This window comes from Micromys minutus, assembly GCF_963924665.1.
Source record: "Micromys minutus genome assembly, chromosome: 10".
NCBI classification, from domain to species: Eukaryota; Metazoa; Chordata; class Mammalia; order Rodentia; family Muridae; genus Micromys; species Micromys minutus.
This window is the reverse complement of record NC_137979.1, coordinates 37,669,199-37,691,485: the sequence shown is the minus strand read 5'-3', so window position 1 is coordinate 37,691,485 and position 22,287 is coordinate 37,669,199. Positions and strand designations below refer to the sequence as shown.

At 43.8% G+C, this 22,287-nt stretch overlaps 1 protein-coding gene across 1 annotated transcript in view; it reads left to right on the top strand.

Moving 5' to 3' along the window:
• Positions 1–22,287, top strand: part of ANKFN1 (ankyrin repeat and fibronectin type III domain containing 1) — a gene marked incomplete at its 3' end in the record, with an annotated part of 376,329 nt that overhangs the window by 340,308 nt on the left and 13,734 nt on the right. The window contains exons 15-19 of the mRNA XM_080922815.1: positions 2,090–2,256; positions 4,856–5,006; positions 6,494–6,662; positions 15,309–15,475; positions 21,793–22,006. Coding sequence (XP_080778941.1) covers positions 2,090–2,256; positions 4,856–5,006; positions 6,494–6,662; positions 15,309–15,475; positions 21,793–22,006 — 868 coding nt within the window. The remainder of the gene's footprint in view (positions 1–2,089; positions 2,257–4,855; positions 5,007–6,493; positions 6,663–15,308; positions 15,476–21,792; positions 22,007–22,287) is intronic.

Here is a 22,287-nt window from a genome sequence, read left to right as displayed (position 1 = left end):
TTCTGTCTTAGGGATCTGACCGACACACTGTATACCAATGTACACATGAATCTTTCTGGCACAAAGAAAATTAAAAACAAAACAAACAAACAAACAAACAAAAGCCTTATCATTAACTTCATTGTCTGGTTCAAGAAGAAGACAAAGAGGCTGAAGGTAGTTCAGTGGCAGAGCACCCAAGTATGTGTGAGGATCTGTGTCTAACTCTTGGAGTGCAAAAAAAAAAAACAACAGAAGAGGAAAGAAAGGTCTCAGTCGAGTTCATCTAGCATCTCTGCTGCCCTGCAACAACACCCAAGTCTATCCAGTCGGTGTTCTGTTCACTTGCTTGCCTTCCTCGGCCTCCAGGGAGTGTTTACCTGAAGCCTAAGTGTCCAGCATGTTTACCTACGGCTTGTGTTTTCTTTAGGTCAGAGCCCCCTCAGGTACTCAGAAGTGTAACACACAGGACAGAGGATGACATGGAATACACCTCAGACAGTGAGGTCTATAGAGGAGGACTTGTTCCTTCAGAGGGAATCTGTCCAGGGAGCCACATTCCTTCCTCCTCCCTAAAGATTTCTGACCAAGTTCAGGTGTTGGTGTTCGTTTTGATTTCTGTCTTCCTTACAGTTGAGTGGTGAAGGTCGGGCCCCCTTGTTCTACTCTTCTAACAATTTACTTCGTCTTTCCTAACATTGCTTTCGGTCAAAAAGTCATGATTATGACCATAAACTGAGTCCACAGTGGTTCTTTCATATGTTTCATTGCATATATGTATGCAATATAAAATAATTATTCTGGCTAATTAGAATGTCTGCCATCTTATTTACTTATTATCTTTGTAGATCAGTTATCTGAGTTTCTGCAGATGAACAGAGAGGTGACCATCATAATCCACAGGGTCCCCCAAGAACACATCCCAGTGAACAAAACCCCAGTTGGCCATATTATCACGGCGCCTACCTTGGCCATACCCTGCCGTACCAACACCTTCTCCACATTGTGGCCTTAGTAGCAGCCTGTGGGCCATTGTCATAGAAAAACATCATGCAAATTCGATGCAAAACCATTCAGATAATGTTTTAATGTTATAAGAAAAAAATAGACAAGATGTTTTTGACGCTGATCGTAAGGAGACTCAGTCAACTCTTCTGCCAAGTCATTGGCTGCAGAGAACCCAGACATGGCAGGACAGTCAGTGACAGAAGGACAGAAAATGAACAGGGTTCTCAGGGCATTCCTTGCAAATCAACATCTTAAGGGTCTCAGGAAAAGACTACACACATGTTGAATTCGTTCATTAGACTTGTTTTCTTCATGAGGACACTGGGAAAGTCAAATAGGAAAAGCGTCATCCCGCGCACTGGGGTCTAAGATGTTGATTCAAAGAGAAACGGTGCCTCTCATTCTCTCTCTAATCCTGGAATCAGTGTGTGATTACAAATGGTTTTAAAACTCAAGTGGACCACTTGGTACTAATTTTTTACTTTTGGAAATAAAGAATCTAACTTTTTTTTTTTTTAACTATTTACCACTTAGTTTCTATTTTAAATCATTTTGTTAAAGTAGACTTTTCTACCTTAATTATTCTAAAATCAAGAATAATGTGTTTTGTCAGCATTTACACAGATAAATGTTTATTTTTCCCACAGCTAAACTATAAGCCCTCCGGGGACAGATTGTGAATTCTATCATTCTTGATTAGCGGGCTCTTCCAGAAGCAGCCTGTCCCCTATCCTAAGCCCACAAATGTAGCCTTGGCACAGAAATCTGAGAAAACGAAACATTGAACATATATATTAAAGACCGATTGCCTGATTTGGAGAAGGTTTTCTTTTCTTTTTTCTTTTTTTTTTTTTTTTTTTTTTTTTTTTTTTTGTTGTTGTTTTTTGTTTTTGTTTTTTTTTGTTTTGTTTTGTTTTGTTTTGTTTTACCTAAGACTAGCCTTAACCTCTGACACCTCCCAGCTACTCTCGCTGGTACCTGGGGTTTCTCACCTCGTGGCCACATTTCCTCTCACTCACAGCTGCCCACCTTGAAGAGCGGGTTCTGAGAGAACTGTGCGCGCTGACTGGTTGCTATCATTTTGGTCTCCCTTTGCCTACAGGATATTCTGTCCTATCACAAGAGGAGTCATCAGCGGCTCGCGCCTGGACTGTATCTCGGTTACCTAAAGCTATGTAGCTCTGTGGATCAGATCAAAGTGCTCGTAACCCAAAAACTGCCCAACATTCTCTGCCACGTGAAGATCCGTGAAAACCATAACATCTCCAAGTAAGTGGTCCAGCGTAGGGATTTTCCTTGGTCTCATGTGCCCGAAGGAAAAAGTCAAGTGTTAGCTACCAGTGTAGTGCCCGCGGAGAGATGTTCGCCAGCATGGTGGGATCCTAGCACCTAGGATAAGGTCAGCTGGGAGGGGCAAAGCTATTAATGGGGCACCTTCTCTGTCCCTCCTACCTCGCTCAGGGTGCAACCAGCTTACAAACAGAGACCGCCTTTGCACCCAGCTGTTCCTGTTATCTTTCCTCACCATTAGAAAGAGTTACACTCTCTGTGCTCCTTTGTTTTTAAGATCACGGATAATGATAATGGTGACTAGTGATGTTAACGCTTTTTCCGGGATCCGGAGGAGCCCCGCCCACTTTCAGTCTACCCACTACCTAACACGCGCTCTCTCTGCCTTTAGGACTTTGCGTCTTTCTGACGTGTCTGACAGTTCTCTAGGGAAGAAAAGAAGTGACATGGCGGGACCCAAACTTTCAGAAATTTCTTTCATGGTTTGGCATGTGGTGAATTGCTTTGTCAGTCTTGGGACTGCCCCTTCTTAGTAATGTGTCTCAACTTTATAACTAACCCTAATGGCAGGCCTCTCGTTCATCTGCTGTAACGGACTGAATTGTGTGCGGCGTAAAAATAAAGAAAAAGAACTGCATAATAGAAAGAAAGAGGAGTCTCCGAGCTTCCTTAGGTGTTGAGGAATGTAAACTAAATTCTCAGTCTTTAGAAGTGTAGATTTGCGTTAACGAAAACAAAATTTGGGCCCTTTGCAACTTGGTGTCTACAGTGGCAAGACTTATTTAGTGACTACGCAGTCTCGCAGCGTTGCACGAGCACTTCTGGTGATGGTGGAGAAGTCAGACAACTGCGTTGGAGGACATGGGGTAGTCTCTGAGTACTCTCTGACCACCATACTCCTTCCTGTCACTTAGCAATTGCACCTGGACTTTTAGTCTGCCCCCTGGTGGTCATTTCAATAATCAACATTTGGTATCCTCAGTGTATTTTTCCCCCCAGAAGACAGCAAGGCTCACATGTGACTTGACTGCACAGTGGTCATTTCCATCTGTTTCTGGATCTGTGTCGTGAAGTCTTGGTCATCATCTTTTAGTAATTATATCAACAGATTTTTTTTCCCTTTCCAAGGACCCAAGATTTACTAGTTCAAAAGACAGGGCCAGCCTTCATCCTGCAAGTTCCAGACATCTCACCATCCTCAGAGCCCACACTGACTAGTTGGTGGATAGTTCTTTGTGGGGATTTTCTAATTTGGTTCCGTTCCCCGTTATAGCAAGGTCTGTGTATACTGTGCTAATCATAAACCTCTCGTTTAGTCGTGTATCAGGGATTGAGTGAAAGGAACTCAATCCCAAGTAGGCTCTCAAGGATTTCCGTTATTGGTGAAGCTAAAAGTATGCTCAAATTGCAGTAGGACTTAAGTATGATTTTTTTTCTCTCAATCTCTCTCTCTTATTGGAACAAATGATAGATTTTTCCATAGTCTTGTCCAGTATGAGGCTTGAAATGAAACAGATCTCTTAAAAACAGAAACATTTCTAAGAGGCAGTAAGAGAGGGCTTGGAGTTGGTTGATTGACTTGTTTGTTTCTCTTGCCTTTTTTTTTTTTTTTAAATGAACCTCCTCTAGCACAGTCAGTTTGGTTTTCTGACCCAGAGACTGGAAGCCTGGGCTATGATGACTCTTTGGTGAGAGGCTTCCACCACGAAGAGCCTGCTCCTGTGAGCCAGTCACTGTTCCCTGCGGAGCTAGAAGGAGAAACCCCACCAACTGAACCCATTTAGAGACTTGTGCAAATTACCTGTGGAAACAATGCTGCCCGAGAGGCATTTACCTTGGTCTTTTCAAGCCCCTTTTGAAGAGTGGCTTTTGGGGGACCAGCTAGATGTTCCTTCCTTCCACCTCCGGTTCTGCCCCCCTTCCCTCCTGCTTGCCATTTGGAAAAGTTCATTAGGAAGAACTATAGAGTACGCAGAATGGAGACACAGATGACTGGTTTGGGAGGAGAAGGGAGGGAGGAGGCAGTGATGTGTGTCCCCTGGTTCCTTTGATTGGAATTGTCTGGTGTTCCTGTTTGTGATTCTCCACAAGCTTGTGGAAAGGGAACGAAACCCAAAATAGTCCCCATGATTACAACAGGCCAGGGCTGAAATGTGCCGTGTGGTTTGTTGCCTGAGTTGGATCGGAGTCCTGTGGTTAGCCAACTGTGGAATTAACCAGTAGATGCCCCTGTGGTAAAATGTAGGCTCTTAGAACTTACAGAGGATCCACAGAGACGGGAAAATAAGGAGAGTCAGGAAGTGACTACAAACACCTGAATGCTTCAGTCTCAAAAGCTGATTCATCAGAGCCTGACCTATTGTTCATAAGGACAGGTGCTTTCATAGGCGGACTAGGCTGAAATCAGCAGTAGCACATTTGAATTCCACTTAGGTAGCAAAAGGTTCAAGTTCCGTATGTAGAAGCGTAGCCACCGAGAAGTGGCCATTTCAGCTTCTGGACAGACACAGCAAGAGAGTTCAGAGCTATATTCTGAACTTTTCTTATATTTCTAATTTTAACTTGACTCAACATACAGAGAGGAGTGGGAGTGGATCCAAAAGCTCTCTGGCTCTGAATCTATGGAAAGTGTGGATCATAATGCTGACTGCCCCATGCAATTGTTCTTCCACGAGCTCCAGATGGCAGTGATGGCTCTCCTAAAGCAGATCAATACACCTCTACACCAGGTACTGGGCTTTACCATTTTATCTCCTTTTTATGGTTCATGGAAACTGAGTTGTATCATAAAACTTACTCAAGAGGCATATATATGTACGTATGTTTATTGTCATTTATTTGAATACCACTCTGCCTGTACACGCATGTTTTGAATTTAAAGCTTACAGCTAGACCCCGGGCTATGCTCTGGTTCCTTTTCTCTTGTTCCTTCATATGAACCACTTACAAATTTTCCAGACCCCACTCACAGGCTACCCTGGCCAAGCAAGAAAAACCCTCTTGTCTACCCTGAAAGATACCAAGATTCAGCTTCAGGTCAGCATGAAATGCAAGAATCTATACCTATCTGCACACATAACCAAACAACAGTAGAGTTAGACATACAAACATTTTAAGAGCAAAATAATCGTGGAATTGAAAACAACGGCCGGCTCATTTCAAGTTGCCTATTATTAACAAAATCGTTATCTAAAGGAAAATATGCTTGCCTCTCCTCTGTAAGTGAGAACTGCAAGGAAGACTGTTGGCATGTGAAGGGTAAAAAATGTCTTAGACTCTGTCCAGAGACACGGTGAAGTCGGGGATGGGCTCGTCTGCTCTCCACCTTGTTTTGACTCCTCTAGCTGTCCCTGCCCCTCGCTACACAACAGGACCACAGAGCAGGGGAGAACCAAGTGTATCCTGCATGAGCAAGCTCAGCACAGCGCTGGCCTGTTCTCTCTCTCCAGGAGAGAAAGAGCTACACATTGGCCACACAAAGGCAATAAGTCAGAAATTCCAAAAGTGTCCAAAGATTAGGATCTTGCTGATGCCTTTAAGTCCACACTTCATAGCCAGTCCAAACCCACCAACCCTGATACAGGCCAGACGGTGAGAGGTACTAAGGACGCTAGGGGAGATGCTGGATTATTCCGGGGGTGGCTCTGTGCTCACAGAGAGAAAAGGTAAGAGCACAGCAGCTCTCCTTGTGACAGTATTCAACAGTTTCTTGGATTTAGCCGGTTTGAAGCAGCTCGTATTTCATTGGTGACTCGGGCTACATATACATGTTGGGATAAGACCGCTTAACTGCATAACAGTGCATACAACATTTTTTTTTTTTAATACTTGTAAATTTTTCTCAGTCCTTGGCCAGAAACTACATTTTTCCCCCTTAACCAACTTAAATTGAAACTAGTGGATTTTTAATTCAATCCATTTTTGTTGCTTCACGTAATTATATTCATCATTTTGAAAAGCCCACAGAATGCAATCATTTTCTGCTTTTATAAGAAGCATAAATGTTGTTTTCAGAGTTTATGTGGAACATTACTGCCTTAAATCTTGATTTTATATAGCATTATTAAATGGGCTGAACCCTAATATTTATGTTGTATAAAAATTCCAAGCTTGAAGTTGTGTAATTTTGTGAGATGTTTTATGCCGGTTTGGTGTTGTTTATGTAAGTGCCGTGTTGTAACTCTCCTATTTTTCCTCTGCGCGTGTCCCTCTGCAGGCAAGGAACTTCCGCCTCTACACACAGGAGGTGTTGGAAATGGGTCACAATGTGTCCTTTATTCTCCTGCTCCCTGCCTCAGACGACGTCTGTACAGCCCCAGGACAGAATAATCCTTACACCCCACACTCAGGGTTTCTTAACCTCCCTCTTCAGATGTTTGAACTCGGTATAGTAGCTTGTTTCACCTAGAAATATTAACCCAGCCTCCTTATAATAAAATCACAAAGTGATATCTGTTCCCCCTTGTCCCAGTGGAGGGTCAGTAAATCACATGATGGCTTTGGCAACAACCCTTCCTAGAACTGTGTACAAGTGTGAGCAAGAGCGAGAACTACTGAAACCTAGCTCAGGCCCAATGGGGAGGAAAGAAACCTAAACTGAAAGTTATCAGGTTCACTCACTGCCTTCTCTCCTGACTTCTTAGAACATGAATACAAGAATGATATGCCCATGAAGACTGCCTCCCTCCTCCCTCTTCCTCCCTACTCCCCTCCCCCCACCCATCACGGTCAGCTGGAAAAACATAACAGTGCAATTAATTGAGAGAGTTTATACCCCTTAGGAGCAAAAGAAAGATAAGTAGTCTTGATTTATTAAATAAACAGATTGATATTAAATAAACTCTAGGTAGCCTAGGCAATTTGAGGAGTGGACAAGATCTCCCAGGATGCAATGCTTCACATAAGGGATCTCATGGTGGAAGATCTTGCCCTGGCCTTTAGAATGAACAGCCTGGCTGTAGTCTCTGCAGATACCCCTGCTGCTCACTGAGAATGTGAGCAGAGAGGCTTTGTCCCCTTTCAGGTGCTTCATCTTGTAACAAACCAATAAGAGGAAATTAGCAAGGGCCCCCTCAATTGAAATAAACAGTGTGGTTTGGGGGAGGCTGGAAGAGTGGGTGTATAGAATGGATGCAGACTCCTTGGACGGCTTTTAAGACTCAATTTGGCGATGCACAAGGTGATTGCCTGAAACTTCACTCTGAGATCTGGGCATCCGAATCCAAATTTATCTCTTCGGAATAAGTTGCTTGAGCCACTTCGTTGCCCTTGCTCCAAGTAGTTTAGACATCCAAAGGGTGATGAACGGCAACTGCTGTTCTCCATTGGCAAGGGACTTCCTAAGAGAAGCTAGAAGCCAACCTGCAAACAGCTATTAGACAAGCCTTGGGCCCCTACCGTGTGACAGTGACACTCATTCAACTTTTCCACACCCTTGCTACATCACATGATTAATAGCAGTGACCATACCATTCCCCAAGCCCCAGTGTGACTGTTCAGTACATTCTTAGAATATATGTAATGTAGTAGTTTAAGGATGGGTAGGTTTATAAATACAGATAAAAAAGAAGGGGTTTCTTGTGAGGGGGAGACAAACTAGCAAAGATATGAGAACATAGTAGTCAGGAAGATTTGGAGAAAGAACAAGAGGTTCGGTTTGGTTAGATCAGAGCCATCAGGCATGGAGAGGGCATTCAGCTGAACAGGAAGAAGGGGCCATGTTTGCTTGCTAGAAAGGGATGTGTAATGTGAATGGAAAGTAAGATGAGAGCTCCTGGCAAAGAGAGGAATGTAGGCATGAGAAACGCTGAGTGTAGTCAAGAGTGAGCAACTGTTTGTTTGTCTGTCTGTCTGTCTGTCTTCCTCCCAAATGATGTTTCCCTTCTGGTCCCTCCTTGCAGAGTTCCTCCCACCTTCACCTCTGAGAGGGCAGCCCCCACCCCTATATTCCCTCACCTTGGGGCATCAAGTAAGAGTGAGCAACTATTAACAGGGGAGAAAGAAACATCAGGACATTGTCTCTGAGGTTGCATTGGCAGCAGAAATGCAGGAAAGAAAACTGGGAACTTAAGCAGTGTGTACAAATATCTGCTGAGGCCAAGAAAACAAGTGATTCCCACAGGATAGATAAAGGAAAAGACTTTCATTGTGGAGCTAGCCTGGGTCTCTAATTAATTATAGGTGTATGTGTACATGTGTGTATGTGTCTCTCTCTGTGTGTGTGTGTGTGTGTATGTTAGAGAGAGAGAGAGAGAGAGAGAGAGAGAGAGAGAGAGAGAGAGAGAGAATTTGTCTCAGTGATACCTGGGGAACTATCAATGATTTGGCATCCATTATAACAGTATATGCCTCCTAGGATCCTGTGGGTCACAGACATTTGAAAGAATCCTATGAATTCTTCAAGGGCCACATACTTGGATGGCCATCCTTTATCAAGCTGCTTTCTGTGCCTCTCCACACTGTAGCTGGTGAAGCCAACAGCATCCCTTTCCCTCTATTTACTCATCTGTTCTCCCACTAACATATACCACATGCCAGGCATTACCATAGGCCCCGATAGGTCAGCAACTCCTCATGGAGAGCACATCCTAGTGGGGGAGACAAACTAGAAACTGGTGGGCAGATAATACGAACATCAGAGATGTAAGAGCCGTGAGCAAAAGCAAACCGTGGAAAGGGACTAGCATGAAGTCACCAGGCTGCTGCTATCTGTAGGATGTCCTGGGAAGGCCTCTATGAAGATGTTACATTTGAGCAGAGACCTGGCATTTCCAGATAACAGGAAGAACAAGCCTTCAAGTAAGAGTGTGTGGGGGCAAGAGAGCAGTGGACAAAGTGTAGAGTAAGTAGGAGCAGCAAAGACAGGAGATGAGGTCACAGTGGGAGAAGCCAGATCCTTCAGCACACAGAGACTCTGACAGGGAACAAAGTGTATTGTGTGTACTGATATGAAACTCAATGGATGGTTTTGAACAGTTTAGTATTAAAAGCTCTGCAAGATTGCAGGATGCACTATGAGTGCTCGAGCACGTGCACGCGCGCGCACGAACACACACACAAACACACACACACACACACACACACAAAAGAAAGTTTGACTTTGTTTAACCCAAAATTTTCTGAATTCACCTGACCAGAACTGGAAACATTTTTGGCATGGCATCTATTTTAAAAATATCCACAAAACACATACTTATGGATGCAATGCCCTAAAATAATGTTCCTTGAAGTTTAATGTTCATAAAAATCACCTGGAGAGCTCATTAAAATATACATTTCTAGAGCCCAGCCTCAGCGATGCTGAGCTGGAAAATATACTTTTCTAATAAGCTCTCAGGTAATTGTGATGCCACAAATCCTCGGGCCAGAGTTTAAGTGGTTCTTCCTAGGACCCAGAGATAAATACATAAATACAGACTTAGAAATATGATCAGCAGAGTAGTATAGTAGTATCCAACTGTGTCTTCCACTTTGATCTGTCTTAACTACTTTTATTGTTAAAAGCAACTGTAAGACCATACACACCAGCCTTCATCTATGAAAAATAGGCTATAGATCAAAGCCTGTGTTCCTGGTCTTAAGGGTTTTTTTTTCCTCCTTAAAGTAAGACAAACTGATACTCCTCCCTTACTGCCACCTCATGGGTTATCTTAACTGATTAATGAGCATCACTTAGTTTACGGAAAAGACCACTTGGTTGGGCTGTGTTCCATTGACACACCCAATTCCATCTTTGGTTTTTAAAGGACCATGGCGAAGTAGAAACTGATACACTGTCCAGTTCAAAGTTGGTTGAGTCAGAAACAGGTTTTAAAATATTGCAGGCTCTTAATAAGAATTGTGGCAAACCCAACTTTATCCTTAAATGACCAGGGCTTTCCAAGAGGCAAACCCTCTTCTCCTCCACTAGGCATCAGCCCACTAAGCAATTAATGACAGCTTCTATAGGAACTCTTAAGCCTTGCTGTATTGGATCAGGCCCCTCTGAGGAAGATGCTAAGAGAAACATTTTTAACTAGGGTCTTGTGTTCTAGGTCATTCCATAATAAGATACCCTAAGCATTTCTGATGAAGACATGGATGTTTTTGGAAATTCAGTCAGAACTAGGAAAAACTTTAATAACAAGGGAATTCTAATGAAACTTGAAAAGGTGTGAATTATGGGACTATGTAAATTATAATAAAGGGGTCTGTACATCTCAGTTCAACTTGCACAAGTCGTCATCCTCTATCTCATGGAAAGACTGGAGATTTGGCAACTCTGCACAAGTCGTCATCCTCTATCTCATGGAAAGACTGGAGATTTGGCAACTCAACTGTGTTCCCACCAGTGACCTTAAGCTAATCCTAAATAACTTGTTGACCAGAAATGGAAACCTGCATCCTTGCCTGTTCTATCACGGAGCAGATATGTTGAGGGCAGAATGATAAAGATTAGCCTCCTGTCTCCAGGGGTGAGGACCAGCAGGACACACACGCCCCACATTGTTTCAGAGGGCTGCTTGTGACTCTAAGAGAGGCCAACAAAGGAAGATGTCTCAAGCTCTGGACAAGCAGGGTTGAGCTAAGGCAAAGACAAACAGTTTGAAAAAGACCCACTCCCCTCCACAGCCTTAGGGTTGACACTCCACCCCTCTTTAGGTAAAGCAGAACCTTAACAAGGACATAAAGCCCGTGTGTGGAGGCGTTTAGGCATCACTGTGTAAACTGTTCCCAGAAGAAAAGGAAAACCTACGTCACAAGCTCAGACACACCATCCAATGGCGAGGCCTCTTGAGGATTTTCCTAGCCTGCACTGAGAAGGTCACCTTGCCCTGACCCTGTGGGCAGGCTCAACAAACAGCACGCCTACCATGATAAAAGCTGGTTTTTATTGATTTCCTTGGCTCTGTAATTTGTGCTAATTGGACTAAAAGGACAGAATTCTGGAGAATTAAAAAAAAAAAATTGGCCATACCCTTCTCCACTCAACACACACTTGCTGAGCTTCCACTACAGGCCAGCTACTGTACTGAATGGACCTGCAGACATTCACGACACGAAGGTTACTCACCCAAACCTCAGAGTCTCAGAATCTCGAGGGGATAGAGCTGTTTCTATCACCAACCGTAGCACAGTGAAAGTTCTACTGTCAGACAGAAAGCCCCTGAAATTTCAGGTCGACACTCAGATCTTCCTTCAGAGGTAATATTTTAACTAGATCACAGGGGAATAAGTCAAAATTCAGAAAATGAAAAGCAAAGCTGAAGAGGGAAAACAGTTTAAGCAGAGGGAAGAGCATACAGGAAGGATAAGTGGATTAGGTCTGCCCTTGGTAGCGTGACGTATGCTTAGCACCTCCAGGGAAGCTAGAAGGTCACACTCAAGTTAGTCATGCCAAGGAGGTGAGACTATATCCTATGGGCAAGAAGGAATGGTAAAAAGGTGTTAAGGAAAGGGATAAGGGCCTAGTGGATTTCAGCAGTTCTAGGGAGGACAGAAAACAGAAAACCAGGGTACTGGGGCTGCGATCAGAGGTGACAAGACCATTAAAAGACTTTTATACTAAATGCAGATGGGCAATGATAAGACCTCGGAAGCAGGGCTGCCACAGTGGGCCCTTAAGAGTAAAAGAAAAGGCAAAGGGACTCGGGAGTTAAAAATCAGTGAGACTTAGTGATTGATTTGATGCAGCTGAAGGGCAAGATGGAGGAGCCAGAGAGTCTGAGTGAGGTCTGAGATGGACGGCATTGCCATCTACCAAAGCAGGGATATGATGGGAGGAAGAAGTCTGGAGGCGGGAAGGAAGCAAAACTCACTTTGACAAATGATGAGTCTTGAGGTACTTGTGGGATATCTAGGCAATGAGCTTAATGGAATCCAGACCCCAGTCTTGAAGGAATCGGCCCAGCATCAACCTTCATTCCTATCCCCCATTTTTTCCTGATTTGAGATGCAAATCCTGTATTGAAAATGTCGGTCCATTCACTACCAGGACTCTGTGGAGTACCTTGGGCTCACATGCTATCGTGCACCCCGGCAAAGGCTTGTGGCACTAAACTTATCTTGTTTATTCTGTGGCTCTCAAAGTAGGCCATGATTTTCAGACAGACTGAGGATTTGAAGTGCTGGGTATTCTTAGACTATTCTAATGTCAATGTGCTAATGTTTGAACTATTAAGTGTTTCATTCTTCCTGGGAAATAAAGGCCTAGGAAAAAAGAGTTGGAACAAACTAATTCTGGTATGTTCCATATGCCTGTTGGGTACTGTACCAACACTGTGCTGGTTCCTCTTAGACAGCCCTTCTTAGCCCAGACTTAGGGATAAGACTGAGGACCTTGGAGGTCACCTCCCTAATATCACACACTAATAGCAAACAGCACAGCTGTTTACCTGCATGGTATTTAATCCACTCACTTTCTACTCTGCTGTCCTATGAGCACTCAGACCACCTGTACTGTCACTATGTTATATAGAAATAGAGGAGAAGCAACACCACAGAGAATTGGTATTAGTTTATGTGTTACTCACAAATCATTTATTCCCAATAATGACATTATCATCACCTTAAACCAGTTTGTCTGTAAAACGCATGTGTCTCACATTTAAAAAAAAAAAAAATTAGAAGCTTCCAGTCTACCCTCCCTTCCTCAGGGATGGCTACCAAATGTATCATTGCTAAAACCACAAAAGACTATGTTAGAGTAGCATTTGTCAAAGTGACATGAAAGGCTGCGGATAGAAACCGCTGGGGCAGGGAGAGCGCTGCAGCTGAAACATACTCGTAACTCACTTGTGGTGCATGGCATGGATGGCATTGGGCGGTGTGGGCATGGAAGACCACCCACTTGATCCACAGCTCCTACCACAAAACGCAAGAGAAAAGTGGATTCCATGGCCTTGGAGACAAAACTGGATATTCTGGTCTTTAAGAATTCAGAGGGACTGATACTGCTTCTTTCAAAAGAATCACTTGGTTTCTTCACAGTCAACTTTCCCTTTTTTTTTTTCTTTAATTTGGTTTTTCAAGATAGGGTTCCTGTGTAGCCTGGGTGTCCTGGAAGTCACTCTGTAGAACAGGCTGGTCTTGAACTCAGAGCTCTGCCTGCCTCTGCCCTCTTCTTCAAGACCCAAGAATGCTGAGATTAAAGCTGTGTCCCACCACCACCCAGTCATCCTTCATATTTTAGAAAGAAAAGACTACTTGTGCTGTCATTTACAACTTTATTTGGAAACAGGGGCTGTGAGACTCTTCGCCCTCAGCCAAGGGAGGACATGTGTCAAGTGCTAGCTGTGTGATGGAAGATACAACAGGGGATTCACATTCAAACCCTAGACCACAAGAGATTCCTTACTGGGGGAAAGACATTTGGATTTTTATCCTTAAGAGGCATCTCTGTAGAGTTTTAAGAGAGAAAATGACCCGAGAATGCCACTGTTTGGGCAAAGAGCTTACCATTTACCAGAAGAACATGAAATCAACTCTTCTCTGAGAGCTCTGGAGAGTATAGAAAGGTTAGGAGGAAGGAGCTGGGAACAGAATAGTCAAGCCCAGGTTCCAAGATAGGCAGAGCTGGAAACACCGAAGCCCCCACTCTGGCCCCTTTGTATCCCCACAGGAGCAAAGGCAGTGCAGGTCACCCTTCCGCTGGCCTAGGATTTCTCATAAGAGGATAGCGAGCAAGGAAGCAGACAAGGATGTGAGATGAGCAGAAATTTCCTGCATGAGAAGGGTCAAGATTTCCTCACTAGTGAAGATGAACAGATACCCCATTCGAAGATATAATGGTTTAGCTTCCCTGGATGGCTGAGGATTAGGTACTGGAATCTATAGCAAAGGACATAGATAGTAAACTGGATGGTCTTAGTACAATCTCTCACCTAAGAAGACACAGCAAAATATTCTAACACCTGTGGGCCTACAGTAACCCTGTTTTCAAAGTCTGGAACGTGAAAGTCTGACATAGAGAAAATAAATAAGGAATATTCTCCAGCTTTGATGATGAAGCAGGAAGACTCTCGAACCATGCTGTCCTACACAAGGATGCTTTCCCACCACTCTGGAAATCTGGGTTACAGTGTGTAGCTAGACTGTCCAGAGAGAAGGAAACCTTGCCATATGCCTTTCCTGAGAAGAAGCCAAGATGGGCATGCAGCTTAGAGTCTTCCCTGTGTCCTCTGTCCCAGTATATTTTGAGAAATAAAGGCCAAATCTACAGACAAAAAGAAAAAGACACTGGTCAAGAATCTGAACCCATTATCCTTCTAAAGTTACAAAAGGGAAACCGGCAGAAAAAGATTCAAATCCAAACACAGTAACGGGAGATTTCTAGTTAGACATGCAACAGCCTAAGACAAGCATGCCTCATCTTCTAGGCAGAGAAAGCAAGATACTTGGTTGAAAATCAAATCTGTTTCAAGTTGCTACTTGACTTTATTTGTTTCTGTTTTATGTTTAAAGCATTTTTCCCAGTTGGGGTGTATGTATGTGCATGTGCGTGTGTGTGTGTGTGTGTGTGTGTGTGCATGTGCATGTGCGTGTGTGTGTGTGTGTGTGTGTCTGTATGTGTGTAGCCCTACAAACAATAATTAGCAGTCAGTCCAGTGCTTCTGAAACATGTATCATTAGTCAATTTTGTAAACATCACATACTTTATTTACACAAATCTAGATGGCTATGACATCACCAAGTGACATAGTCTTATTGGGCCACCCCTATGTGTGCAGGCATCATTGAAACATCATTACGTGACACAAGACTATGTATGAGAAAGGCCAAACTTTAGGAAAAAGTCCATCTGAACTGCAGCTTGAGCCAACCCACTTCCCCATACCTTATGAGGAGCTGGGAACCTAAAAGGGAATACTGTCTGACTAAAGCCAGACAACTGGCCCCTTAAGAGCACATTTATAATTTATTTATGGCTTAATATTTTCCACTGATAGGGTTAATAAATCATGTTTCCATTCGACTGGTTTTCTGTGCCGTATGAATTTCTCTATTTTGATACCAGATCTTAACATGTTTTATTTTGCTTGTCCATTTTCCAGTTCATTTTTGCAGCTACAGAGAGAAATTTATTAGTCTGTATTGCCGCCTTTCTGCTGTCGTAGAGCTGGACTCTCTGAATACCCAACAGTCCCTGAGGGAAGCAATCTCAGACAGCGAGGTCGCAGCTGCCAAACAACGACACCAGCAAGTGTTGGACTTCATTCAGGTAAAGCTGCCATTCCTCGGGTGATGCTCTTAGCGCTTTCACTTGTGGCTAGTAGGAAAGATGTCGTGGGGAGGGTCTTGATGGCACCCGAGCTGAGTTTGTGGAACGGGCTAGACTACAAAATGTAGAAACAGAGTTTGGCATCCAAAGAGAAAATAATAACCAGACAAGGCAAACAGGCGGAAAAATAAGATCTGGAGAATGATAATGTGTCCAGGTTGGTGGGGGAATACGTTAAACATTAGGTGGTCAGACAAGACTGAAAAACTGGACAAGTCTGGATGATAATAATAAGAGCAGATCAGAGGACCAGGCCACAGTTAAAAAAAAATACAGCTTCTCACAGCTCTACTGGGTCATATTGGAGACTGGAGGTCATGCCTCTTGTGGGTGCTGCTCTAGTTAGCCTGGTGGTTCACTGTAAGAATTTCTGTGACCTGCTCACTAAGTAGTCTGCCTGGTTTCTCCTGAATTTAAGGAGAGGACTAAAGGTAAGGAAGCAACCAGACCAGAAGCTCCAACAACTATCCAAATAAGAAGTAGAAAGAACTCAATGTGAGGAAACATTGTGAACTTGGGGCTTGGTAAATAAGTCGCTTGGGCTTGGGTAAAGTACTTACCTAGGAGAATGAGGCCCTGAGAACCCACATTCAAAAGCGAGTTCACCGGGCTGCCTTATAACCCCAGTAATGGGGCATGCGTTATAAATCCTGTGCTCAGGACGCTGGGGCGTGATAATCTCTGGCACTCACTGGCCCAGCCCAGCCTCGGGAGTGAGCTCGGGACAATGAGAGACCCTGTGTTGAAAGCTGAGTGAGCTCCTAAGGAACGGCCCTCACGGTTGTCCCCTACCCTCTACACACATGTATGCATACACACTCCTACTCACATAAATAGCTACATGTACACATGTGTACACTCCCCATTTTCAAATCATTTATAAAAAATAGTCACAATAAACTGACTATGGATACACATTAACTCCAGCACTCAGGAGACAGAAGTAGGTTGATCTCTGCAAATTCAAGGCAAGTCTGATCTACGTAGAGAATCATAAGCTACCCAGGGTTACAGAGCATGACTCTGTCTCCCAGGGAAAGGGGGGAATTGTGATAATAGTCCTACATCTTAGTATTATTTTGGTGTTTCAGAAATAATCTGGTGAGCCAACGCCCATAAGGTACCTGGCACATACCAACTAGAGACAATAAGTTGCATATCCATTCATCAATAAGAGGTTCAAAGCCAGGCACAGTGAGACATGCCTCAGGAAATAGATACAGGAAGATCAAGAGTTCAAAGTCATCCTCAGTTACATAATGAATTCAGGGGCAGGAAAACAACAGACAAAGTCTCAAAAATAAACTATAAAAAGATAGAAGTAAAAGTCCTTTGAAATATAAAAATGAGAGGAATAAAGGGGTTGGTAATAGTTAGGGGAGAATGTCGGGAAGTGGTAGAATTACCCTGTTTCCCTCATCTATAAATGAGGATGACACTCAGACCAAAGAAGTAACTGTTCACTTCTCCACCTGCGGTTGCAAAATTTAGAATTCTAAAATATTCAGTCTATTTATTTCATTTCCAATAAAGAACAGATGTGGACAGTGGAAACAGAGTAGGAAAAAGGGAGGATAAGGGTGACACTGAAGAGTGTATGTGTATGTGTGTGTGTGTATGTGTGTGTGTCTGATTGTGTGTTTGTATGTGTGTGTCTGTATGTGTATATTTGTATGTGTCTGTGTTCCTGTGTGTCTGTATGTGTATATTTGTGTGTGTCTATGTGTGTGTTTGTGTGTGTTTATGTGTGAGTGTGTACATGTGTGTATCTGTATGTGTGTCTGATTGTATGTTTGTATGTGTGTGTTTGTATGTGTGTTTGTGTGTGCCTGTGTATATGTGTGAGTGTGTGTGAGAGTGTGTATATGTGTGTCTGTGTATGTGACTGTGTTTATGTGTATCTGTGTCTGTGTGTGTATGTCAGTGTGTGAGTGTGTATGTGGTGTGTGTGTGTGTGTGAGAGAGAGAGAGAGAGAGAGAGAGAGAGAGGCACCTGAGTGTGTAGGTGGGTGTGTGCACCTGTCTATACTCAGAGATCAGAGAGTTGGAGGTATGTCAGTGTTCTGCAGATCCTTCAGACAGGCTCTCTCACTGACCCTGGAGCTTGTCGTTTGTCAATCAGACTAGCAGCCACGAATCCCAGCAATCTTCCTGTTTCTGCAAACCTTCCTTCCCACCCGACTCAGCACTGACGTTACCAGAGTAACCACTGTGGAAACTGGGATCCAAACTCAGGTCTCTACGTTTGCACAGCAGGTGCTCCTGTTCACTAAGCTGCCTCTCCAACCCCCTCCTCAGCTTCTGAGTTCGACACCATGTTGAAGCCGGGCATGTTGACACACACACATGTAATCCAGGGAGAGGCTGAGACAGGGGTACTGAGAGTTCAAGGCTAGCCTAGGCTACACTAGGACCTCAAGGCCAATCTGGGTCACATAGAGAGACACTGTCTCAGTAATGAAGAGTCTAGAAGTCAAGGAACACACCTTTTAGTTCTAAGTTGTCCCGGAGCAGATGACATTTTGTTTGCTTGTTTCTCATTTCCACAATGAAAGGATTGGACTAGAGAAATTCTGAGGTCCTCCTCAACTCTAACATTAATTTTATGACCTACAACAAGAAACATTTTAAAGAACTACTTTACTAACTATGCCTTGGCTTGTGTTTCTGCCTTATTCCCATAAAAGCGTCTCCAAATCTCATTCATCCAATGAAGACACCGCCCTTCTCTAGTCTTTGGCTATCTTGAGCCCTCCCAGAATCCATGACAGCATCCTCACTCCCTGACCACTCCCTGTGCTCCCCTCCCTCACCTAGTCTCAAGACTTTTTTCTCATTTCTTCTGAGCAAATGTTTAAATAGGCTGAATAATGGCAGGTCAGGCCAAGAACTTTTCCAAGCCTGCCCTGCCCCGGACTCCCGTAGGCACATAGACTTGGATAAAAGCCAGTTCCCTAAGTGTTCAAAACCTAACTTATTGGAATAGGGTAATTCCATACCATCTACCTTGATTCCCAGCCTTCAGTATGCCACCCTGCTGGCCCCGACATGAGCCATTTCACTGCCTGCAGACAACCCAGTGTCGTGGCTCCCCTTTACCTGTGTTGACTTCTTAGCCCCCGCCCCCAAAATGAAAACCAGCTGCAGCCATTCATCCATTGGTGTTCACAGCTCAGCCCACCGCACACCACCACCAGGGCCGGCAGAGGCATCTGCCAGGTCTGCCTAGATCTAAGACAGTGTTACTACACAAACCAAACATTGTAAAGAGCAGGGGAGTCTGTGTAAATACTGGTAGGAAAAGAAGCCAAGGAGTGTAGCCAGAAAGGGGGAGGTCTGGACCAGGGGAGGCAGAGAAAAAGCACAGATAAGGTAGACAGGCTTTATAGACAGTGCATGCAATAGAAATGTCAAAGTGAGTGAAAGGGAGAGGGGGAGGGGGAGGAAGGGAGGGAGAGAGAGAGAGAGAGAGAGAGAGAGAGAGAGAGAGAGAGAAGGAAAGAAATGTCAAAGCATGAAGACCTGAAGCTTAGCATACTCTGAGCTGTTAAAGCCAAAAGGGCAATTAGGCCATAATTTATATACTGTAATGCTTCAAATGCGCCTAAGCCGTACTAGAAACAGAGCTTGTTAAACAGGGCCAATCTGTCATCCCCTCGAGCACCTGTGGCCGTGCCGTGAGAAAGCCGATCACCTTTACATTTTCATAAAAATATTATGTCGCTTGGGTACAGAGACGGGGTATCATTTATAGGATGAAAACTGAAATTGGTCAAGAGCAGGATGAGAAGTGAATGCAGGACCTTTAATCAACAGACCTGGGTAGTTCACAGGCCATCGTTTGGAAAGCATGTCAGCAAGTCTTCAGAAGTCGAATTTGGACCTTAAAATCGGGGGGATTATGTTGTCAGTTGCTTTTAGATCAACAGCAGAAGGAGAAACGAGTGGAGGTTGGAATTCCTTTGGAGCTACTTAGTGAGGTTTCACTAAACTCAGTCCACAGGCCTCCCTGAACCTATGGCATTTCTCCCTCTCCTCAGCTGGGCCCTCTCCTCCTCACCACCAGGAAAACCTGCGACATCAGCATTGCCTCAGCAGCACCTGCCCATGCTTGGCAATAGGCTGCAACACCTTTATCTAAAAAGAGCAGGTGGATTGCTAGGAAAAATCACATAAGTTTACAGGTTACCACAAAGTGGCTGACTTAAGGTAACAGAACATGATTCTAGAAGCTGGAGAACAGAGGTTAGAAATTCCTGTCGGGAGAGCTGCACTCTTCTGAAAGCTCTGGAAAGAGTCCGCCCCCCCCCCCCCCAGCATCTGTGAGCTGCTGCTGTTCCCTAACTCACCTCTGTCTCTACTTCTTCTCTTTGGCCAAGTCTCCCTCTGCCTTCATTCCTGTAGCAAGCCCTTAGGAGGACATTTGTCACTGGAATGAGTTCCCCCACAGACAACTGGGGACAAACATCTCTTCTAGAATCCCTAACAACCCTGGCTTTGCCACATAAAGTAGTGCTCACTTCTCTATCATATAAGGGAAGAGCCACAGGTCCTGAGGGTTGGAGTTGGGAAATCTCTGAAGGATTCACATTCATCCCACTGAGAATTTTGATTGGCATCGCATATCTGAAGCCGTGATAATACTGCCTGATTTGCAGAACACACTCATCCATATCTCCTGAATCTTTCCTTTACTGTGCTATCATGCCCTGAGCATCTCATTTAAGAAAAATATAAAAGCCTAGTCCTGTTCTTGATAGGCCCTCTAAAAATGTTATCCATAATCAGATAGGGCCTTTGAAATAACTTCAAGACCACTGTACACTGAATGCCAATAAAAGCCAGCCAAGGATGCAACTGTTTCAGCAAGGGAAATCTATGCAGGTCTAACCTGGGAGTCCCAGTTTGGCTTTGCCTCATGAACTTCAGGTTCCCTTCAACTTCTCCCCCTAACGTAGCTTAGTGCCTCCTCCTGGGCCTGGCTGTTGTGGAGCTTCCTGCTCGGCTAAGGGAGTGAGCAAACCCTGGGCCTCAACCGCATGTTTTCAACACCAATGCTGAATACTCTGCCAAGTCCTATACCAGGGCAGCACATAACTAGAAAGCAAGGGGAAATGGCCCCCAGCCATGCAGTTTCATCCAGTAGTTCATTTAGCCTGCCTGACACACTCAGTGTGACTATGAAAAGGAATGGCATAGTTTCAGAATCTATTATGTGCGAGGAGTGCACATAATAGTTTTTTTTTGAGTATGGTTAAGTATAAAGACCTAAGGAAAAGATTTAAAAGGAGAAGAACACTGGGTGATACATAATCTTTAAAAGCTCTCCCATCTGGGACATTTAACAAACCATTATTCACACAATAAACATCTTTCACCTGAAGGTACGACACCAACTTTCTAAATGTTCTCCCAAAAAAAGAACCTTAAAGTATTAGAGCTGGATGCTACCTTAGCCATCATGTGGCCAAACTTCCTCGATTTACAACTGAGAAATGAACATAAAGAGGTTACTGCTTTGCCAAGGTGCCCAGTGAAATCAGATGTAAAGCCAACCACAAGTTTGGCGTTCCCAAGAAACGGTGTAACTAATGGTCTTTCCTTGAGAGACAGATCAATCAGAAAACTCATGACCGTGGCCAGTGCTCACAGTGATCTGAAGAATACCTGTCATCTACAGTGAGAGACGAAATCGAGCAACTTTCAAACCACTGTACTCTATAATGAAAAGATCACTAAAATCACCATAGTAACCAGGAAATCAAAGTGGTGCTGATCCAAGATGTGCAAACATAGAGTGTTTCAACTCCCTAACAGGAGCTTTTTGAAAATGCTTTAGACCTTGGAAGCATTTGCTTTGCATATACAAAAATAGCAAACTTATTTATTAAACTTACTAAGTTAGATCATTCCTGTAATCGAGGCAGAAACATTCTAAAATGAATATTTCACCCGAATCACAACACCTCCCTGAAACTGTTTATTTCATGACACAGCGAGAGAAGACAGTGCTTTATGTGTGTGAGCTAAGTGCCCTGTGGTGTCACACATACTTTCTAACCTGGAATCCTACTCAATCATCACAACAACCTATGGGATATTTGTCTGTAGTTTGCAAACAAAGCAACTAAGGCTCAAGTCAATGCCATAGAAACCAGCAGTATTGCAAATGGTTCTTCTCATACTCTTAAGGAAAATGTATTTTTTCTTCAATGAATGCTTCATATCTTAATGCCTTTCACCATTTTATTCCAAAGCAAATTGATGAAGTCTGGCGTGAGATGAGGTGGATCATGGATGCTCTACAGTATGCAAGATACAAGCAACCAGTCTCTGGCTTGCCCATCACTAAGCTGATAAACTCCTCCAATGAGCAGAATCTAAAGAAGATCAGTTCTACATCATCACACATAGACTGTCTTCCATCAACATCCCCATCCCCAGAGATGCACAGAAGAAAGGCAGTGAGTGGTAAGCAGTAAGATCTAGAGTTCTTTGGTTTGGCTGCCAGAGTCTTCACTGAAAATGTTCTTTGTGTTGATGCCTTGGTTGTAGACAGTGGTAAGAAATACTGTTCAGGAGTCAGGATTAAAAAGCATAAAAGACACAAACCCAGACCGTAGAGACTGGGGCAATAACATGGGATTGCTTTGCTTTGCTGGGAAGGAAGGGGGTGGAGGGTGGAGGGAAGGTTAGACTAGGGCTAGCCCACATTACAAAGGTATGGAAGGGCACGAGGCAAGAATGGAGAT